The sequence below is a fragment of the Charadrius vociferus genome, unplaced genomic scaffold (genome assembly GCF_000708025.1).
Source record: "Charadrius vociferus isolate BGI_N301 unplaced genomic scaffold, ASM70802v2 scaffold308, whole genome shotgun sequence".
In the NCBI taxonomy this organism is placed as follows: domain Eukaryota; kingdom Metazoa; phylum Chordata; class Aves; order Charadriiformes; family Charadriidae; genus Charadrius; species Charadrius vociferus.
In genome coordinates, this window is record NW_009649929.1 from 2,217,759 (window position 1) to 2,239,533 (window position 21,775).

The 21,775-nt window shown below is 40.1% G+C and overlaps 1 protein-coding gene across 1 annotated transcript in view; it reads right to left on the reverse strand.

Moving 5' to 3' along the window:
- Positions 1 to 20,613, reverse strand: part of MNAT1 (MNAT CDK-activating kinase assembly factor 1) — a 95,544-nt gene extending 74,931 nt beyond the window's left edge. Inside the window, exons 1-6 of the mRNA XM_009891220.1 lie at positions 20,577 to 20,613; positions 20,235 to 20,262; positions 17,258 to 17,410; positions 15,499 to 15,572; positions 5,221 to 5,324; positions 773 to 913 (exon numbers count right to left, since the gene is read on the reverse strand). Coding sequence (XP_009889522.1) covers positions 773 to 913; positions 5,221 to 5,324; positions 15,499 to 15,572; positions 17,258 to 17,410; positions 20,235 to 20,262; positions 20,577 to 20,613 — 537 coding nt within the window. The remainder of the gene's footprint in view (positions 1 to 772; positions 914 to 5,220; positions 5,325 to 15,498; positions 15,573 to 17,257; positions 17,411 to 20,234; positions 20,263 to 20,576) is intronic.
- Between the last annotated feature and the right edge of the window lie 1,162 nt (positions 20,614 to 21,775).

Here is a 21,775-nt window from a genome sequence, read left to right on the forward strand (position 1 = left end):
GTCATCATCTGCAAGCAAAACAAGCAGGCAGTTACATGGCCTCAGACACGACAGAACCTCATCCATCATACATCAGGTTCAAGGTGGAGTAGCCATCATATCAGCTATGCTAATGCAAAACCATCCTCGATGGCAGTCAAAGCCTGTGGCTTTCATACTGTCAATGAATTAAATAGAAATCTAGACATTTATAGTAGCACTTCAGATATGCAGTCAAATGTCAACTAACAAGTAAACTGGTAAGGTGGCTGGACTCACTAAAGTAATTCTGAAATACACCTCCATGTGCCAATCAGCAACAAGAAAAGAGCTTTCAATGGAAGCTCACTAGGAAGACAAATCAACAAAAAAAAAAAATCAAAACAGGCAGAACCAGGAAAACAGCCTTATTCTAAACACCCAAAGAAACCTTCTGCATTTTTTTTTTTTTTTTGCTAGAAACTTATCCAGTATTAATTTTGTGTTGAAACAGCCAAGAACGGTTTCCTAGAATTCATTTCCAGCCAGCACTGGACATTCTGGACAATTAGTCCAATTAGGTCTATGAATCCCAAAGGCACTTTTCCTCCAGTCCTTAGCTTACCAAAACCAGAGTTGTTTGTATCATTGAAATGAATGATAGGTGAGAGAGCAGTAACAGAAAGTGTGCAAGACAAGGAAACAGAAAGGGGCAGGTGTGTTAATTCCAGTTAACTGTGGTAGAGATGAATGCCAGTGTACTTGCTATTTGCCCTGCTACTGAGCATTCAAAGCCTCTGGTTTTGTTACTCACCAGTTCATCCAAGAGTGCCTGCTTATTCTTCCTTTTCATTATCTGTTGTAGTTGTTCTTCTTTCTGTATGAGCAGTCGCCTTTGTTCATTCTCCTGTCGCTCTACCTCTAAAGCTTCCTCCAGCTCTTCCTGCTCCCGTGTCTGAAACGGAAATTAGAAATCAGCTCATAGCGATTTTCCTCCTCGAGTGGACAGAGCTCGCCCACAGCTCTGCTGCCTACTAAAGGAACTAGGACAGACCAAGCAGTAGGAACATAGCCAAACTCTACCTTTTAAGAGAATCTACCTTTTAAGGCAGAATTTTAAGGTGGTTATAATGATTCTACCTCCTCTTGTTGTCCAGTGCAAAGTTGTATATTTTTCCTTGCTGCTCTCTGGAGCAGGAAGTAACCATTTGGATCTTGGCTCTTTAAATGTCAGAGAACGACAATGGGTTTTCCTTATACCTTCACTCTAAAATGAAGGTACCCCTCTCTGCTACCACACATCCTACTTCCCAAGTGATGTAAGTCGGTGACCAAAAATACAATCCCACAACACTGTTCCCGATTGCCCCCCTGATTAGTGCAAAGTACTGTGTGCTTCTTAAGAGTAGTGTAGAAGAAAAATAAAGTTACAAATCTCTGAATATTAACAGAGAAGCTTATAGGCTAAAACATAATTAAGCATGAACTGTAAAGAAGTCACATTCCTAGAAAATGAGGAATTTTTCCTGTAACGTGAAGTCATATACCACAAGAAAAGAAAAGAAAGAAATAATTAGTACATAACAACTAGTTTTGTTTCAGGATTTACCTCTTGGGAAGTCTTTTTTAACCTGTAAACTGCCAAGTCATCTGTGTTTGAAAATCATAGTGGAAGAAAAAAAGAAGGGCTCAAAGATGGGGGTGGAAAAAGATTACAGCTAAACAACTTTATACAGGAGGAGGGAATCACAAGAACGTTAGTTTGGTGGTAAAAAGGTATAGGACAATAACATACAGAAAACATTTTCCAAATCTTCCTCACCAAAAATACTAAAGCAAAGGGAGATTCAGTAAAAACACAGACATAATTAAAATTTTATAAAATGTAAATGGATTAATTAACCCATGGAAGCAGTTTCAGCAAAAAATTATTGCAGCCAAGAGCTTAGTAAAATTTGTTCTTGCAACAAAAAGACCTAAATTTCTATCGTAAAGCGTAGTGATCTGATAACATGCCAGAATATGCTGAAAAACATCTATTTACCAGGCAGATCAAGCCAATGGGTGCTAGTGAGGCCCAATTACTCCTGGATGCAAGAGCTGACAGATCACATCACCTGCCTCCGAGCCAACAGAAGCTGCTTTCATCTTGTAACTAGCAGCAACACTGGTAAAGAGCTCCTCACCAACCAGAGACCACCTGAAACTGGATTCTCTTTGCATTTAATGAAAGGAAACAAACAAACAAAGAATCCTCAAGTTGCTAATTGATGTTATTTCTGAGAATTAAGGGATCTAGTTAGTTCAGTCAACAGAACTTAAGAGCTCAGGGTCTTAAAGACATTCCAAGCCTCTTCCACATTTATGTCTAAAGACTGCCTGGAATTTGCGTGGAAACAGAAGAAAACTGCCTGCTGACAGACCTAGTCTGAAGAACCAGTCCAGAAAAATTATAGTCAGAAATAAGTAAACTGATAAAAACCTAAGCCAGATCAGACTACAGGAAAAAAGAAGAATTATCACAAATCAGATCAAATTCTTTCTGAAAGGAAGACCAAACAAAACAGTAAACCAGAAGAGAAACGAGATCAATAGGCAGCGATGGTTGCGTCAAGCTTGAAGATAATCTACACACAGTCCCAACATCTAAAGAAATAAAGACAATCATGGTGAAGCCTGGAGTTTTCTTTAGATGTTGGGACTGTTTGTAAAGACAATCATGGTGAAGCCTGGAGTAAAGTCAAGACAGTAAATGGTAAGAAGTAAATTAAAAGTGTAATGTTTTGCCACATTCAAGAAAGGACAATCAAGAAAATTCACACATGTTTACATCACGGAGTCCAGACAAAACTATTTCAAGACTGAACAAAGCAGCAAGTGAAATTAAACATCTAGTGACAAAGTAGGAAGTAACAAGTTACTCTATGACTGGAGAATAACAGATATTTAAGGAAGAAGGCATCTTCGGGAAAACTGGAGCCCAGAGTGCAAGGCTTTATATACGTATATATAAATATATGTAAAAATCAATTTGTAATTACAAGAACCCCTTCTCCAGGAGTTCTTCTCCTTTTTATCCAAACCTGACTACTTAATCTTTCTCTCTGCACGGTCCTGTGTAAAATCTACACATCTAACAGATGGGTTAATACATGATTAGTGAGGCCATTAGGAACTGGCTACAAAGATGAAGAATATGGCTTGTATTGACAGAACAAGCAGTTATTCAAATCCTGAGACGACTGCTTCAATAACTTACTATTTTGATTTGTAAGAAAGAATGACGTACTCGTGACAACAGAAGTAGCAGAAGTGAGATGAAAATAACTTACAAGGCCACAGATTTGGAGACATTAATTCACCAGTTAGAAACCAAAGAGGAGAAAACACAATGCGCTACTTGACTACCAACTGCTTTTGAACCTCCCATATGACAGTTCTTCAAGAGAAGAACACTCTTCAGATCACGTATGCCAACATATTTCCAGTAGAGATGGGAAAACAGTGTTCTTTAATAAACAGCTGTTAAGAGCTCAGCTACAATACTGCATTCAATTCTGGTTCCTTCTGCTTGCCAAAGACAAATACAGACTGGAACAGGCAAAGGGTAATAAAAACACCAAGAGGGACAGAGAATATCTATATTCCTCAGAAGCAAACTATTACAGCGGACAGAAAAATTTATGTCAGTCCAAGAATGAAGGGACAACAATGAGACATAAGAAGTTTAGGAGAAAAATTAGGACACCTTTTGCCATTTAAGGAGTAAAGATATTCCAAAACCTACCAAAGAAAGCTAGAGAGAGAAAGCACCCTTTCAGCTTTTGGGATAGGAGTAAATTTATGGGCAAGATCATGTAGTTTTTGTAATAGCAACTACGTCAAGTCTATTATTATGTTTCAATTGTTGAACAAGAAATGTTGACTGTTTCAAATGTTGAAAAAGAAATAAAAAAGAAATGTCTCCAGATCTCCAGTAAGTCTGGATTCACGCAGGCTTGCCCAGCTTTCACCAGACAGCCTCTAGCACAGCAAGACCATACAGTACAGAAAACAGAAGGCCCAGGGGGCTTGGGTGGGTACAGAGTACGACTGTGCTGCTTGATGCGATCACACAGCTAGTGCACGAGCTGTCTGCGAGTCACGTACACGAAGGGAAGGTGGGCTGCAGGCAAAGCACACTATTCTCATAGTGACCCTAGAGGTTGCACCTACACTGTAAAATAAGACACGTAGCCAAAGATTTGGCAGGTCTCTTCAAGCTCTGAAGCATAGGATATTGCACAGTGTCAGAGACAGGACAACAGATCAGAGATGGACCCCTAGGGAAATTTCCGTGCCTTTAAAAGGAAGAGGTTCAAACAAACATTTTTCAGATTCCAATCTCCTCCTGTGAAATCCTAGAGCTAAAGAAATCACTGGGAGTTTTGCCACAGACTTCAGGGGAGTGAGGATTTCACCCCTACTGATTTGAAAGCAAGTCCTTAGTGCAACTGGAATACAAACACAAAATCTTGTTATGTCACACTCTGGGCAGACATTTTCCTTCAAAAACCGATAACAATGTGTATTTTTATACTGAAAAAATATTTAACAGATTAAACTTTTCTTAGAGAAGAAATGCTTGCAAGTTTATTTTTAAGGAACAAAATGATATCCGAGCCATGTTTTAATGAATGAATCTTCAAAGCACCATGTGTTTTGCATATAGATCATGTATACAATACTCCTGATGTTATTGTTATCAGCTCTTGAACAAAAGTTTTAATGTTTGTTTCAACATCTTTCATTTTAAATTTTGCATAAACCAGACCTGTGCTTTCCCTCAATTTTACAACTCTCTCCTGGGAGCTTCATAATGTCTGTGTCTGGATTCCTTTTTTCCTTTGGATGAGAAAGGAATGATTGTCCTGGTATAGAAATGAACTTGGTCTTTCCTGGATATTGTTCAACAACACTGCCAGCACGCATGTGGTGGTGATTTATTAGATGCAGACTTTACTGCCTGTCCCTCTTTTCAAGCCCTTCCCAAAATAAAGCATAACTACATTTCAACTATCAATTTAATCTCTTTACACAGCACTAAATATCAGTATCACAGAACATTATCGTATTATGGTTTTTGAAGACAAAGTTAAATCTACATAGCACCTTCAGCTTTTACTTGCTTTTAAGACATTACCGAAAGTAATCCACTTCGAAAATCCTTTAATTCTTTAACTAATGAATAAAAATTGTAGGGGAGAGGAGAAGTTAACTAACCAGTTTTATCTTATTTTTCTGAATGACTTCTTTGTTATCCTTCTGATACAGCTCCATTTTCCTTTTGGTGTTCTCCAAATCCACATTGTTGGTCAAGTTAAATACTGCATAAATATTAGAAAGACAGAAAGCAAATGCGTTAGGTCAGCATGCACAACTGTAAGAAATAAAGAGCACTCTTACTTTCTCTGTGCCTTGTAGCACCAGACACAAACATCACAGTAACAAAATTTATTTAAACATGCCCTGTAAAGCAAGACACAATCTCTAAATCACTGCAAACTTCAACAGAAGCCAGCAGAGCTCCTTTAGGTCTATACATCTATAGGAGATGAAAATTTGAGTCTTGCATCCTATTTTGTGATACTGATAATGATACACATGAATAATCACATCAGTGACCTTTTCAAGTAGCAGTTACAGCTAACAACACAGTGATTCCTGTAAAATGAGACTATAAACACATACATATTGAGACAAGGTTAGAAATTAAGTCACTCCATTTCGTAAGATTATCTAATGTACAAAGACTACAGAGACTGTTAGAATTCTCAAGTACACAAAAAAAATTTCACATTACTTGATAACTTAAAAGGCACCAATGTACCTTTATGAGGAATCTGCAGATGCATCCAGATTAATAGGTTAAATGACATTCTTTTGATGTCTCTCGATAGAGGCAGACTATATCTCACATAATTATGAGCAAGCAGTGTCAGCCACCAAGCTCTATAGTTTAGCACAACATTCCCAACTGTCTACATAAGGCACAGAAGATACCTCAAGAAATTGAACAGTTTCTATAATCAACAGCTTAAAAGATGTAGATGGTTTGGATGATTAGTAATTTGATACAACGTCTGAGCCTTTCACCTCTAGGTCACAGGTTCAGTTGTGGGTCAAGTGAATTCCAACTGAAAGCCATTGTCACTGGGAAGTCACTTGGTGATCACCATCCAGAATCACAGAATTTTCAGAGCTGGAAGGGACCTCTAGAGATCATCTAGTCCAACTCCCCTGCTAAAGCAGGATTGCCTAGAGCACATTACTCAGGACTGCATCCATGCGGGTTTTGAAAACCTCCAGAGAAGGAGACTCCATAACCTCCCTGGGCAGCCTGTGCCAGTGCTCTGTCACCCTAACTGTAAAGAAGTTTTTCCGTGTGTTGGAACGGAACTTCCTATGTTCCAACTTGCACCCACTGCCCCTCGTCCTGTCACTGGGAACCACCGAGAAGAGTCTAGATCCATCCTCCTTCAACCCACCCTTTAGATATTTGTAAGTAGTAATAAGGTCTCCCCTCAGCCTTCTCTTCTCCAGGCTAAAGAGTCCCAGCTCTCTCAGCCTTTCTTCATAAGGGAGATGCTCCAATCCCTCAATCATCTTGGTTGCCCTTTGCTGCGCTCTCTCCAGCAGTTCCCTGTCCCTCTTGAACTGGGGAGCCCAAAACTGGACACAGTATTCCAGTTGTGGCCTCACCAGTGCCGAGTAGAGGGGGAGAATGACCTCCCTCGACCTACTGGACACACTCTTCCCTATGCAGCCCAGGATTCCATTGGCCTTTTTGGCAGTACAGGCAAACTCCTGGATCCTAGACAATTTACTATCTACCAGGACCCCCAAATCCTTCTCCTCAGGGACACTTCCCAGCAGGTCCACCCCTAACCTATACTGGTGCCTGGCATTCTTCCTCCCCAGGTGCAGGACCCTGCACTTGCTTATGTTGAACCTCATTAGGTTCCTCTCTGCCCAGCTCTCCAGCCTGTCCAGGTCACGCTGGATGGCAGTATGGCCCTCTGGATAGTCAGCCACCCCTCCCACTTTGGTATCATCAGCAAACTTGCTGAGGATACACTCTGTCCCCTCATCCAGGTCATTAATGAATATATTAAACAAAATTGGACCAAGTATTGACCCCTGGGGGACACCACTGGTTACAGGCCTCCAACTAGACTTCATGCCACTGATCACAACCCTCTGAGTCCTGTCACACAGCCAGCTCTCAATCCACCTCACTGTCACCCCATGGCTTTAAAGCTATTGATGACTACCAACATACAGCACTCCAAGACTCGGAGCTTTGTCACCCAGCTACAGTAAATTTACAAGAGCAGCAGAGAAATTTGCACTGCCATTGATAAATCCTTCACAAGAAAACAACAGCATAGCAATTGTCAAACCCTGAAGAAGGGAAGGAGGTTCTAGTGAAAACACCAGCACAAAACTTGGAAGATTTTGGTTTGGTTCTCTTTCCTAGGTTCTCAAGCAACTAGGGCCAAATGAGCCGGCAACACAGACCCAGGCAGCCGCTCCCTCAACTCCCAGAGCCGTGGGGAAAATCGGCAGAAAAAGGCAAAACACGTGTGTTGAGATAGGGCAACTTAACAGAACAGCAAAAGGGAAGAGAAAAAACAACAACAGTAACACCGATAAGTGATATACAAACGCGACTACAGTACCGCAGCACACCGACCACCCGGCCCATCACCGCCGCAGCCCACCGGCTACTGCCTCTTATAGCCCGGGCATGGGTCACATGGGAGGGAATACCCGCCCCCTGCCGGCTCCGGGGGGAATTAACCCCATCCCTGCCGGAACCGGGACAACTGGCAAACCAGTGGAGCCCAGCAAAGGAAACGGCAAGAAATCAAAGCAGGGAGCAAATGGGGGAGGGTGGGAGAAAACAGGGAAGGTCCAAGATGCTCGAGTTGTGAGATACAGCTCAGTTCTACCGACCCAGCCGTGCCACAGCTCACTCCTGCCAAAAAGAGACACTCCTGCTCTCATGTCCTTCTTCCCAGGCACAGGTCTCAACCTTTCCCCTGCTCCGATTCCAGGACTCTCTGGGTGCTTTGCAGTGTCAACAGAAACCCTCCAGTAACCTGAACTGGCTCAACAACGGGGCCGGACAAGTGCCAGAGACAGTACAAGGGAAGTAATAGAAATGTACAGATATGAATAGAAATACTCTCTTTCCAGGAGTACCGAACCACCACATTATCTTACTCTTATCCAGAGTATTCAGTCCTTCCTTGAACTACAACATAAAGGGCTAGGCAAGAGACACCTGAAGAAATTCCTAACCTTAAGCAAACAAAATGCAGTATATTTCTTTTTCCTCCCCTTTTTTCCAAATAATGAGCAATATCAAGACGAGTGACATTTTAATTCAGCCTGGCTCCTAAATCAGCTGAATTCTTCCACCCCTGATCCATCATCCTCACTTCACAAGTGATCCAAGATTCAGGCTGGTTTTGTCATTTAAGCATTTGATCAGGAATCAGCACCTGAGCTCAGTCTCCAACTTTGCTACCATCACTGGAGGTCTCCTACTGGTAAGAACCAGGAGTAAGGGAACAAAGCTTCCTTTCTCCTATACATCATCTGTTGTATCTCCATACTATAGCTTCATGCAGCACCTCTCTCTGTAGTCTTGATCTCATCTCAGGTGGAACTTCTGGGCACTGCTATAACCCAAACAAGCCATTGGAAGTTCAGCTCTGTGGTTTTTGAAAGCAAAAGTTACCCGTTTCAAATGTGGTTTTGCTTCTTTGTTTTTTCCCTCCCAAAAAAGCATAACAACATTTTCCAATTTCATATTGCAACATACACTTTCTGGTTGTAGCAACATTTCCTTACTGAAACACATTACCTTAGTCTAAATTTTTAGTATTTTAATGGAGATTTGACCTCCAGCTTCCCAGCTGACAAGCAGCTTAGTATTTGAGTATTACGGCAGAGAAGAATTGTCATGTGAAAATGCTGGCATACAATCAGATCAGGGCTCTGCAATGACAGCAGCTGCATGGGAATGTCAGCACTTCCTACAACTTAAATCCATACACCAGCTCTCTAAACTCTTCAATGACGACACAAGAAAGAAATAGCATATGAGACATGCTGTGCTAGCAGGATGCCCAGATGCCACCTTCAGGTGCAAGAGGAGGAACAAGATGAGATGCCAAATGCCTTTAGGCTCCTTAACATCTTCGGTATTTCTCTAAAAATAATCCAGCAATAAGCTGATGATCTAGGTTTTACAACTATTGCTGCTTGAAACATTCAGGTTTGTTCTTTTTTCTTCCCTCCTTTCTCAGTTATCTTTAATAGTTTCAACTAGTCACAACCTAGGTTTGTAAAATAAAAACCATAATATTTAAAACTTATACTGGAGAAAGTAGGCAGATTTTAGACATATGGAGGTACCTGCCTTTATTTAAAGCTACATACAAAAGTGGGTTTATTTTGCTACTTGATATGAAGTAACATTTCCATGCAAGAGAGATGTTTCTGCATCAATGTTTAGGGAATCTTCATCATCTACCTGCATAGCCAGCTTAATAGTCCACTGCTGTGTTCACAGCAAGGTGGAAGATAGTTTATTTCCCCTTCTGTTTTCCTGCAGTTGCTGGAACCAAATCACAGGTTAAAACCCTCACAATGGTCAGATCTGCTCATTCCATGCTGATTCTGCACCGTCAGTCTTGCTTGACTGTCACTTGAGGATATGGTAGGACATGAGCAATCAGAAATATTCATACTCCCAGCACCCTCAAAGACCAGCGCAGATTTCTCCCACAGAATTTTCATAGTCATTCATAGTCATTGAACAGGAACATTATCTTGGTCCTAAGCATCTATTCCTCAACACTAAAGTTGTCTACATTTCAAGATGTAAAATGCTGAAGAGCTACATTTTATTGCAACAGCATTAAGACCTGGATGTCTCTATACCAACATCGGTGTCAAAAATTATTCTTTAATAAATGAAAAGACTATATTCCCTCCTACAATAAACACCCTGACAGCAAAACGAACTGTGCTCTTTGACACTGCATGGTTATCGGTGGCCAACCAGCCAGCCAAAACATCTTCCAATATATTTTCTAATGTATTTTTCATAAGCTTCAGAAGTCTTTTCATCAACATTCAGAGAATACAAATTCTTGCCATTGTATCCTCGCAATTACAGCTGACAAGTCCATTTTGTAAGTGGCACTAGGCCACAAAAAAATAATTAAGAGATTATGTCTTTCTCTTCTCCTTTGTCCCCTCCACAAGTTACCTGGCATTTAAAAACAAACAACTATCAAATCAACGAACACAGTCACTAATACTCAGCATCTTACCTTTTACACAGCTAGGGCTATGCATTTTTTTTTTTTTCATTTGGTCTGCTCTGGGTTTTGCCAGAAGTTTATTTTAAATATGATTCTTCCAACTGTTCCCTTTTTAAAAAAATACAACAAAACAAATTATAAAACCAGAAGAACTAGAAAGAGTTAAATAAAACCTAACTCCTATGCTGCGCCTACCCTGAAAAAATATTGGTATAGATCTGAACATGACTGGCAAAGCAGATGGCTAGTTTGAAAAGGTTTCAAAGAGAAGCCAGACTTATTTTTGTCCATGTTGAAATATAGCATAAGCCGATATAAGAGGCCTGAAACCCTTCAGGGAAAAGAAACAGAAGCTGTTTTGTATGCAACAATTATTTATCTACTTATCCATCTCACATTGGTTGGTTTATAAAATGACTTGCCTTGAGACATCTGTTGAAGTATAACAGGAAGACTATTGTGTTTTTCTGAAACATTTCATTCTATTTAGGTAAAACTCCCTACTTCTGAAATTCAGCCTCTACAGGGAGACTTTCGCTGCTTTTCAAAACAACAACATTCATTATGCAATTCTACAACAAATGGAAAAATATTTTCCTAGTTATGAGAAAAAAAGAAAATAAGAAAAATTTGAATTACATGGCACAATAATTTGTCCAGAGACACAGCAGTATGAATGAATGTGTCACTCCACTGCAGGACTTTAAGTCCATCAAAATCTCCCTGTTTTAGCCTGAGATACTGAGAATTTTCTGAGACTTCTCCTCCTAGTTCTTTAAGAGACAGTAATGTTGCCATGTAAAAATATTTGCTATTCAAATATTAGGAACATGCCCTCTCTGGCAAAACAGCAGACGATTACTGTGCTAGAAGTGTTTGATCTGCATTGCTGGTATGAGCCAGACGAAAGTTTTAAATTAGTAAGTCTTTAGTTTGTTATAAAAAAATATTCCTCCCACCCTACTACAAACAACCCCTTGATCATCATCTTCATAAATCACCAGCTAGAGACCAGGAATGGCAGAAGAGCAATTGCTTTGGGCAGAGCGCAACGAAGGGAGACACAGCCACATCCTCAGTCTGCCTGGGGAGTCGAAAGCAACTGTGGCAGCTTCTGTTGGTACTTTTGATGCCTGGGCCAACCTCTGCTCTTGTACTTTTAAGAGGGGTAGGAGGGGAGTGAGAGGGGAAAAAAGATAGAAGAGATCTTAACAGGCCCCTTCCAATGAACATTTCTGTGATTGTAACAAAATAATTATCAGAAACAAAAGAAAACCCACAGCTAAGCCAGAAAAATCTAGGTAGGTATTAATAATTATTTCTGTTTATCCCCAGTTGTCTTTGATTGGGTCAATAATTTTCCAGAACAATACCTCAGCACAGTAATAAATGATTGAAATCACTCAGCCCCATCGGTCTAAGAAAGATCCATTCTGGCTGGAATCCTGAAATCTTTGTTCTGATGAGATAATTGAAATGGATCTTGGATAAAGTTGCCAGATTTCCAGTTGGGTTATTCCCATTGTCAGGACCAGCAATACCATCCTCATGTATACACACAGAAGGAAAAAAACACCACAAAACAATAAACAACATAACCCACAAGTGATCACAGATACCAAAATCCTTTCTATCCAAGGATCGCTCATGAGATAAACATTCTGAACAAGACAAGTCACCAGGCAGCTGGTATTGCATAAAGTCTTTGAGGAGTAACAAGATACAGGAATCCAAAGGGCACAGATACAGTAGCCTCCTTCCAAGTTGAATGTACCGAATGTTTTTAAAAAGCAATAATTACTATTAAGAACTGTGTTGCGGTAATGCCTAGAGGCCTCATTCAGGTATCAGGAGAACAGTGCCAGGCAGTGTGTACACACGTGCTAGGAGGCAGGCCCTGCTCTGGAGAGCTCACACACCAGGTTTTGAGAAACTGGCTACAGACGTACTCTGGGGAAGAAGAAAACCTTGTAGAAAGAGCAAGCAAAATTTGCATTATGTCCAGAGACTGTAACCTGTAGCAACACTCTAAGATTTGACCTTGCCCCTCTCATCATATGGGTATAGACCTGACTTATTCCCATAGATGTTGTCCACACCTTTCCCGAAGGCAGGTTTTAACCCTTTCACTTCATTTTTCTTCCTAGTGTTAATGACAACAAACTGTGTTTACAGTGTTCTCAAATTGTCCAACTGATTTTTCTTCTGGGGAAAACTTGCTTTAAAATGTGGTTTCTATTTAAAGCCTTGTATAACAAATTTTAGCCCAAAGCATTATTTAGTGGCTATATTCTAAACCACTTCAAAAATGTGTTTTTTATAAGAGAAATCTTAAGAGGTGACTACCCTAATGTTTGTTTGACCTTCCCCCACACACAGATCTGCTGTACCACCCAACTCTTTTCTTTAAATAGAAAAAGTCTGTAGGTAAAACACGCCTGATATGAAGGAGGAAAATGTGTTTCAAGTGAGGTCATATATCACATAAATGGAATAAGACAGTGCAAGCGCTGGAAATGTTGGAGCTGACCTACCTGAAACATTTGGAAAAACTGTAAGAATCATGCCAGAGTCACATGAAGTATACTTATACGGGATGTTTACATTTTGTCTCTGCCAGGCAACTACTTCATTTAAACCCTCAGAACAACTCACAAAACAAAATTTACCAGCAAGGAGAAAGCAGGGTAAAGCTGCACTTCAACCCTCCCAGAGAAAACTGAAAGTTGGGGCTTTCTTCTTTCTACCTGTCCACAGAGGGAGCAATAATCCAGTTCATGGGAATTGTCATTGAGACAATTCAGTAACTATTGGTCCAACTGGCAATTCCCCAAATAGATGACTATTTTTAGACATTGGACGTCTTTTAAAAGAAGAGGCATGAGCTATTATGTTTTCAGAAAGTTTACTTAATGATCACTTAATGAGACGATAACCGAAAAAGAAAATTAATTAGTCAATAGGAGTTGCATGTCCTTTCTTAGCATATCTGTAGAAGATTTGGTTACCGAATTTCCATTCCTAGTATTGATGAAGACAACATTTTAAGTTCACAGGCTCCTTAGCTTCCCTAACCTTGAACAACCACCACCACCACGTACCACCAACCTGCTGCACATTGGCTCCACAAGGCAAAACTTTGCACTGTGTGACTACAACCTCTCTCCTGTCTTGCAGCCTAGTTTTTCACGTGCGCCAACAAGCGGGAAATTCACATACACAAAAAAAATGATATAACTACTATCAGCAGTAAAATGTGAAGTAACCACACAGAGTTGAAGACACCTTTAACACATTGTTCAGTCATGCCACATACAACACACACAGCAAATAGACAGGAGGAAGTTACACTATTGCTATGCACCAGACAACTGTCAGGTGGAGAATTCTGCCCAGGAGAGCAAGCAGGGAAGGGCCTGGGGAGAGCAAGATGTGTGCGATGAGCTTTGTCACCAGGGAAATGAGAACAGGGCTTGAATTCTTACCCAAGGTGGTGTTCTTGACTCTAAGTTGTCCTCCAGCCTCTGGATCTGCCTGAATTTAGTAGATCATAAATGACCCCTTGGATGGCAAAAATTAAGAGCCTTCTGACTGCACCCCTTCTTTCCTCTCATCACCCTGGCTGCTACATGAAGAAACCATGAGGTAGTCAGACTTCCTATTCCTTTTAGTATTTTAGGTCTCCCTTCCAGACAACTAACCCCAATTGCTAACAACTCTATCAGGCTTCTTTGTTATGGATTTGCAGGGCCAGCACAATTATTGACGAATTCACTCTTCCTCACAAGGTTACAAAGACCAGCCGTGATTTCTGCTGCTTCTAAACCAAGTTACCAGCGCAGGCTCTGGAACCATTTTAAATTTAACAACCTAATCCCAAGAGCTGGAGAATCATAACATTCTGCACAAATTGATGAGGTTAAGGGAACTTCAGGCAAAACTTCAACTCCCTTGTTGCAAACGCTGAAAAACCCTGCAACAGCAGTAAGCAGGAAACCTGCATTTAATGCTACACAAATAAAAAGCATTTTTCCTTTCCATGAGCACAGAGATTCTTCCAGGATCCTCTGGATAAGATGCAACCATTCTTTCTACTCATTCCCTCCTTCCCCCGCACCATCCAAAAAAATATACAAACAGAACTACACCCACATCATCTCCTCCAGATATTTGGACCCGTATGAGTGTGCCTGGTGTTTCCCAGCCACACCATTTAGCTCTCCAGCCTCAGCCTTCTTATGCCAACAAAAACATGATACATTACTCACAGCAGTAAGTAAGTATATTGGATACATTTTACAACACACCACAGTGCAAAGAGGAGCAAGGGCTCCTTTGAGAAACTGAAGGGGAGTGGCATCTCCATGTTTTCCCTCAAATCACAGTCACTGCCCCTGCTGCATGTTTCCAAGACACCTCTTCTTCCTCCAGGACAAAAAAAAAAAAAAAAAAAAGAAAAGCCTCAGAGGCTCCTAAAAACCAAGAAACAAACCATTTAGGAGTCACTCCTTTGAACAGGAGTTTTTCTAAGCAAAATCCATCACTCCACCATAAATCACAAGTCACCCTAACTAAGAAGAAAATAAACTCCGTTGATAACATAGTCCTTTCCCAAAGGGCAAAGTTCTGCTTCAACTAACCCAAAGAGAAAGAAATCAATGTCTGTTCCTAAACCTTCTCCTTCTGCACAGCAACATAAAATGCTACCACAGTGGTATGTAAGGTCATCAGCTTCAAAGCAGCTTCAACTACTGTACTTGCAGAAGCAAAAGTGATGAAAGACACCATATGGCTTCTGTCATGGTAGATAAAGCTAATGGAAGCATACAATGAAAATTTCAATTTCTCCTCTGTTTAATCTTTCCCAGTGCAGCACCGACAGTCCCCTGCATGTCTGTCTTTTCCAGCTATAAAGCACTACTTCTTTGAATCATATTTTTTTCCTCTTGTAGATAAAATGTTTTACTTAACGATGTTCTACAGTTCAGCAAATATGATTAAAAATGTACAGAAAAAAGTCTTAGACAAATGTCTGATACTATGATAAATCCTATTACAGAAACTCAACTTAGACATTCTCATAGGCAGCTGAGTCAGAAGATAAAAGCCTATGGTCTCATGAGCACAGCACATCAAAAATGCAAGCATTAAGACTTACCAATTTCTTCTATTTCTTCCAGGAAATCATTATATTCACTTAGACTGGGAAAGTCATCCTCTCTTTTATTGTATCTTTGAAAGAAGAGAAACAAGTATTTATATAACACACAAAGATGCAATTTCAATTCAACAAGGCTCTTGCTGCAAGCATATTAAGTATTGACCTAGTTTTATCAGCTATGTGCTTTGTGGCTCCCACAATTACCAACACACAGAATCTTTAAAAGGAGACAGAAGTGCTTGTTTCAAAGGAAAGGGGCCAGCCTGGCATAAATCGGTGCTATCTTTGCCTACTGTTTGCTGATTCCTTTTCCAGGGTTACAGGTAAACAGGAGCACAGAGACTAGGATATACTACTTCCAAGCCAACCCTTCAGCATCAGAAACAGGCAGAGACAACAGTTACACCCACAAGAAAAACTCTTCTAGAAGTATCAGAGAAGGCAGTTTGGCTTTGTGCCAACAACAGAAAGCAAGTCAACAGAAAGCAAGTCAACAGCAAACTGAAAACGCTACACAGTTATCTTATTTTATATCAATAGACCATTCCAGAACTCATTTATCCAACTCTTGACGCCTGGAAAAAGTTAAAATATGAAGGGACAACTGGCTAGAACGTGGACAGCCTCTGAAAGTCAAGACATGTAGGCTTTCTTCCCAAGAACGTATAAAGCTGAGATTCTGCCTGCTCTGTGGACCAAGATACATGACACCTAGGAGTATAACAATCTAATCCCAAGAACTCAGGCCAAATTCCAGTTCAGGGACATTTTTGCTGCCTACTGAAAACTAAACTGACAAATCGAAGCAGGCCAAGCATTTTAAAACATTTTCTGTTCTAACTACACTCATTCTGTGTTTAGTCAACTAAGTTGGCTTCATTCCAGTTTGACTTCCATTATCTTCAGTAGACTTCATAATCAAACACCAAAATTATTACTACCATCTACATCAGCACCTTGGTATTCAACAACATATTTTCTCTACATCTTAGCAACATCATATGATTCACTTAGTATTGTACTAAGTCTTAGATAAAGGCTGCCAAGCTTACAATTTACCTGTACGTTCATTTTTGCACTCTCCAGGTTTGTTACATTCCATCAGATCCTCTTCTATCAACACATCAACTGGCTCTCATTTTCCTTATAAAATGTTGCTCCTTGGCCGCAAGGAGCGAGATGTAATTTTAGACCTCATTTATCTCAATTCCAAGAGCTCTCAAATCTGCATGACAGACTAGTAACACAAGGCTTGTAAGGAAGCATTTCCACTAACAATTGCTGTCTGAAGTAGAAAACAATGTGAACATAGCTTCTCTTTTGTCCATTTTCATTTTGAAGGGAACTGGCCTTCAACTCTCAGAACAGGTCCTCAGGGAACAAAACAATCAAAGTCTTGTTTCTTGCCCCACTCCCATGTTTACCCCCTCAAAGGGAAAGCAGCTGTAGTCCTCAATATCTAATCATCTCCATTTAGGAGGCAAGTCTTTGCCAAAGGAGGCCACATAGAAACACCCAACATCTTCTAATGCTAAGCAGGAATCCCTCAAGGCTAAACTGAGAATTCAGCTCTCAGTTGCTGCATAAAATCAGATTCTCTGAAATTTCTCCCTATTAAATGGAGCCAAGTTTTATGGGTTGTCACTTTAAAAAAAAAAAAAATCTCCTCTGTACTACTTGAGGAGCAAGTCAATTTTTTAAACAGCAGTCCATTAAACACATCCACCTTCTGTTACTTAACGGGTGACACACTCACATTTTCAGCACTTTCTTCCGAATTTCCACTTCCTTGTCGACAGCAGGATCCTCAAAGAGTTGTACCCTAAAGTTGCTCTTCCGCAGGGGGGTATCGCACTCCTGGCAATTCCCAGCCCCTCTCACAAACAGCAGTTCCACACAGCTCTCACATCTGCAGGAGAAAGGAAGCGGTATAAAGGCAGATACACGTTAAACAGTAACCGAAACACAGGATTGCCCCCCTTTTTTATTGTTTACACACACACAAAATAAATGCACAGCGCATCTCCCCTTGGCTTCTTTCTTTTTTATTTCTTCAGTACCCAAAAGGGGCAAGGAGGCAAGGGCTCTCCACCTTGGCTAAAAGGAAACAATCTCAGCAGCACAAATACGTTTATTCTCTAGGCCTCTTTGCTGAGACTTAAAGTTAATCCAAACAAAACGATGGGTTTTGTGTCAAGGGGAAGCTTGTTTACTGACACCATCAAACTCATTTTGTGTGGATCAGACTGCAATATCCTTATTTACTTTGAGCACTACCTTGCTGCACAAAAAGCCCTGTTTATTTTCTTGATGCCATTCATAGCGCAAGGTACTATTCAGCACAAGCAGGGATACAAATCTTGCCCACAGTCTTCCAAGCATCTACCAGTATAACCACGGAGGAACCACTATAACAAGCCTAAGCTAAACTCCAGCCCAACGCAGCTAAAAGAATTGAAGTAACATTTTAACCAATGACCAGAATTATGCAGCTCTCCTGTGCCTTCTGTTAATACTTTTTAAATTGCACATAAAATATACTTTACACAGAGGCTGCACAGAAATAAACCAAAAAGACCTTTCTGGTTTTATTTCTTCTGTCTTAATAAAGACTTCAGATTTTAACAAGATGTCTGTTGACCAGTCAGTTGGCATTTAATAAAGGAAGAACACATAAAAAGCTAACTTTAAAAAAAAGTACTTGGGTACTAATAATGTACAAATTTCTAACAGAGGACACCACCTGCTGCAGTCATTTCCTACTGCTGGGGAGGCAAGGGGGTGTCTATTTATAACTTTGCTATATTGAAGCCAAAACAGTTGTACATTAAGGGCTAAGCTGTACTGTACCTTCACAAACCCAGCACAAAAGCTAAACAAGTTAGGAGAAACAATACTGACATGGTTACAAAGGATCTTAAACAAAACTTTCACTCTGCTGACCTACCCCCAACTAAACTGGTTCTAGTACTTACAGAGGCAGAGCTAGCTAGAGCCAACCAGTTTTACCCAGCTTCTGTTTTCAAGATTAGAAAGCGCAAAACAAACGCAATTGTATCTTACAATTAAAAAAAAAAAAAAAAAACAGAGCAATTTCCTTTTGTTAACACAAGTAGAACTAGTTTCAAAATGCATCTTGCAGAACAGCTGCCAGTGTTAAAGAGCAAACCTTGAATTTACTTGGATATTTTCCTGCTCCACAATTCTTTTAGTTGGAAAACCAAGCACATTTAAATACAATTTATCAGGGAAGAGAAAGATCAAACCTTTTAGCACACTAGGCCTGAAATTCAGAAGTTACTGGGACATCAACTCAAGAAGTATGCTTCTTTATGAAAATATTTTAGCTCACTACTATGGGAGAAGCAACACTAAATGCACAAGAGAAGGCAAGGCAGGGAAAGGGTTTTCTCTTTCCTCCCCCAACCTGTCTGTGCATGCAGCAGCCCAGTACATAAGGACAGTTTCACCGTCTCCATTTTGGCAGCTTGTGCTGTTTGTACATCTCTCTCAACACAGCAACAAAAAGAACAGAAAAAAGCCCTGCCTCCTCTTTCCTATTTTTAAGTTATAGAAAAGGGAGTGTAAAGCTACAGAACTTGGCAGGTGGATCCAAGTGCAGGTGTTTGTATTGGTGGGGGTTTTTTTATCTTCGTATTGCCTAAGGAGCAACAGAACAGGGTCTCCATGTGCAAGCTATTATGCACAGACAGTAGCACCTGAAACGACTTCACTTCCCCCCCCCTTCCCCAAATCAAAGACATTTCAAGTTTACACAGGACTTGACTACAGAAAAAATCCCACCTTAGAAAAGCACTTTGTGGAAGTGCTTCAATGCCTTCCCAAACTGGAACCAGTGTTCCTAAGGCTGGAAAATAGCTTTCCATACAAAAAGAGATGAGTCAACACCTCACTATGGGAATCCCACATCAGGTGATCAAGTTCTTTCTCACTCACATGTGCACATCTACCCTTACATTTATCATAGATAATTCCTTCTGAATTCAAAAGGGGTTATACAGGACACGCCAAGGACAGACCCGGACTCTGTCCAAATCCTGCCTCCTCTCCATCTCCAGATAGATTTAATATATACAGTTAGATCCCAAGTTTACTTCCTAGCAGGTCTGTCATTCTTGCCCCCACAAATAGCAGCCGCTTTCCCACCTGTAGCAAACATGTTTGGTCACACATTCCCATCTCATGCTTGAAAGGAAAAACAAACATCTCCCAAATCCCTCTCAAACGAGTTCCTTTTGGTTTTGCTGCAGACCGCTAAAGTCTGAGCATATGCAAACACCAGGAAGATATATTTTAATAAAGCTGGATTTAATACATTATTTTATGTCTTGAAATAAAGATTTCAAAATGTGACTTGAAAAAAATTTTATCTCGCACTATAAAATTTAAAAATACAGCATGACACCTTTTTTGTTTTGTTGGGTGGTTTGGTTGGTTTTTTTTTTCAGAGATGCAGCAATTTACGTGACTTCATCAGAGGTACCCAACCCACGCAACAGACAGACATGGGGACAGCCAACACCGCAACTGGCATTACAGAGCTCCCTCATGGCACACAGACCACATCAATTCAGGTGATTCTTCCATTTCTTTGCAAGTCCAAGTCTTCTCCATTTGTCTTAGTGTAAGGACAGTCTGACTATAGAAGCAGGACATCATTCAGTGTATCTTTTAGAGGCCAAAACTTCATACCTGGCTTTCCCCAAATGAGCAAAGTATGGAAACATATGCTTAACTCCACTTCAAATCATGTCCAAAACAGGTGGCCATGTTTTCTTAAATTAGGAGCCTTAAATCAGTGATTTTTAATATGCATATATGTATTATGTACACATACGTGCTACATATATAAACTAATGATGACAATTGTTCATGCTTAAAAATCAGGTGTATACATTTGTTGAAAACTGAATATGTCTGAAGAAAACAGCTTCACATGAGGTCTAAACAAACACTCAGAGCATAATATTGCCAATTCTCCTCTTCACACTGAGGTTGTACAGCCTCTGTAATCTGTATTGTATTTCACACATTCACTAAAAATCTTTCATTACCTTTTGGATATAAATTTGTATCCTGAGAGTAGGTCATCTGGATTAAGGCATCAACAGAAAATGCCCAGGGAGCTACATATGTGTGGATGACAAGGGAAGACTATTAGTAGTGTCACCAACAAAAGCAATCACACCACCTCCAGGCATAGTAGTCTCCTGGTGTTTCACACCAGGATAATAAACACCAGTATGCTCATTTTCATTTCTATGCACACTGGTTTGACCTATCTTGTTCTTCCCTTTCACCCCCATGAAATATTAAACAGATGTATCAGTCTCTAAGCAGTCTAGAATGATGCCACATTTTTGAGGAAAGCAAATAATAAAGCCTCTAGATGGTTTGGCACCATCAGCGCCCAAATAGCATTACATGCCCTCATATCAGTTTCAAGGACTTCAGGATAAGAATTGTACTATAAATGCTTTTGGTACATTGCAGAAAACAAGCAGAGGTTCCTCTCCAGAAAACTGTTAGATAGTTATCAACTAAATTACACTTACTGGAACTAAGTGTTTGTTTTGGACAAAGTGTCTTCAAACGGTACAAGAGTTGTGCCCAATCCTGCATTCCCCACACATGCGCACACACACACACTTCAAGTAGGGATGATGGCAGATAAGGAATCAAGCCTCTTGGACACTGAACAGATGAAAATGGCTAACAAATTTAGCATAGCTTGATGGTGCGTTTCTAGCTTGGCTCACAAGAACGCAAACAAAACAGAATAAAGGAAGAGCTGTTTTCTCAAGCAGGAGTACAAGATATTATTTCTTTTAAAATTTTAGATTCTGATGAGCATAGCAAAAATTTGTAGGACTTCAGATACACAGCCATTAATCATTTCAGAGGAAAAAAAAAATCTTTATGGCTTTTTCTGTTGACTAGGAATATTACAGACTGAGTTACTACCCTTCTTTACAAAGGCTATTTTTAGTAGATATAGTTATTAAACAGTATCAAATATTTAGAATCTCTAAGCCCCTCTCCTCTTCTTCAGCTTTTATAACCAAGATTTTTCTGTTATTTAAAGCAACACGCAAACCAAATGATCCTCTCCACCATGGAAAAAACAGTTTAGATTAAAAAATAATAATACAGCCTTCAACATATGGCCAAGACCTGAACCACAAACAAATGGAATGGAAAGAATCAGCAAGAAAGATGTGTTTTCACTTGTTCCTCAATTCTGATGTCAGAG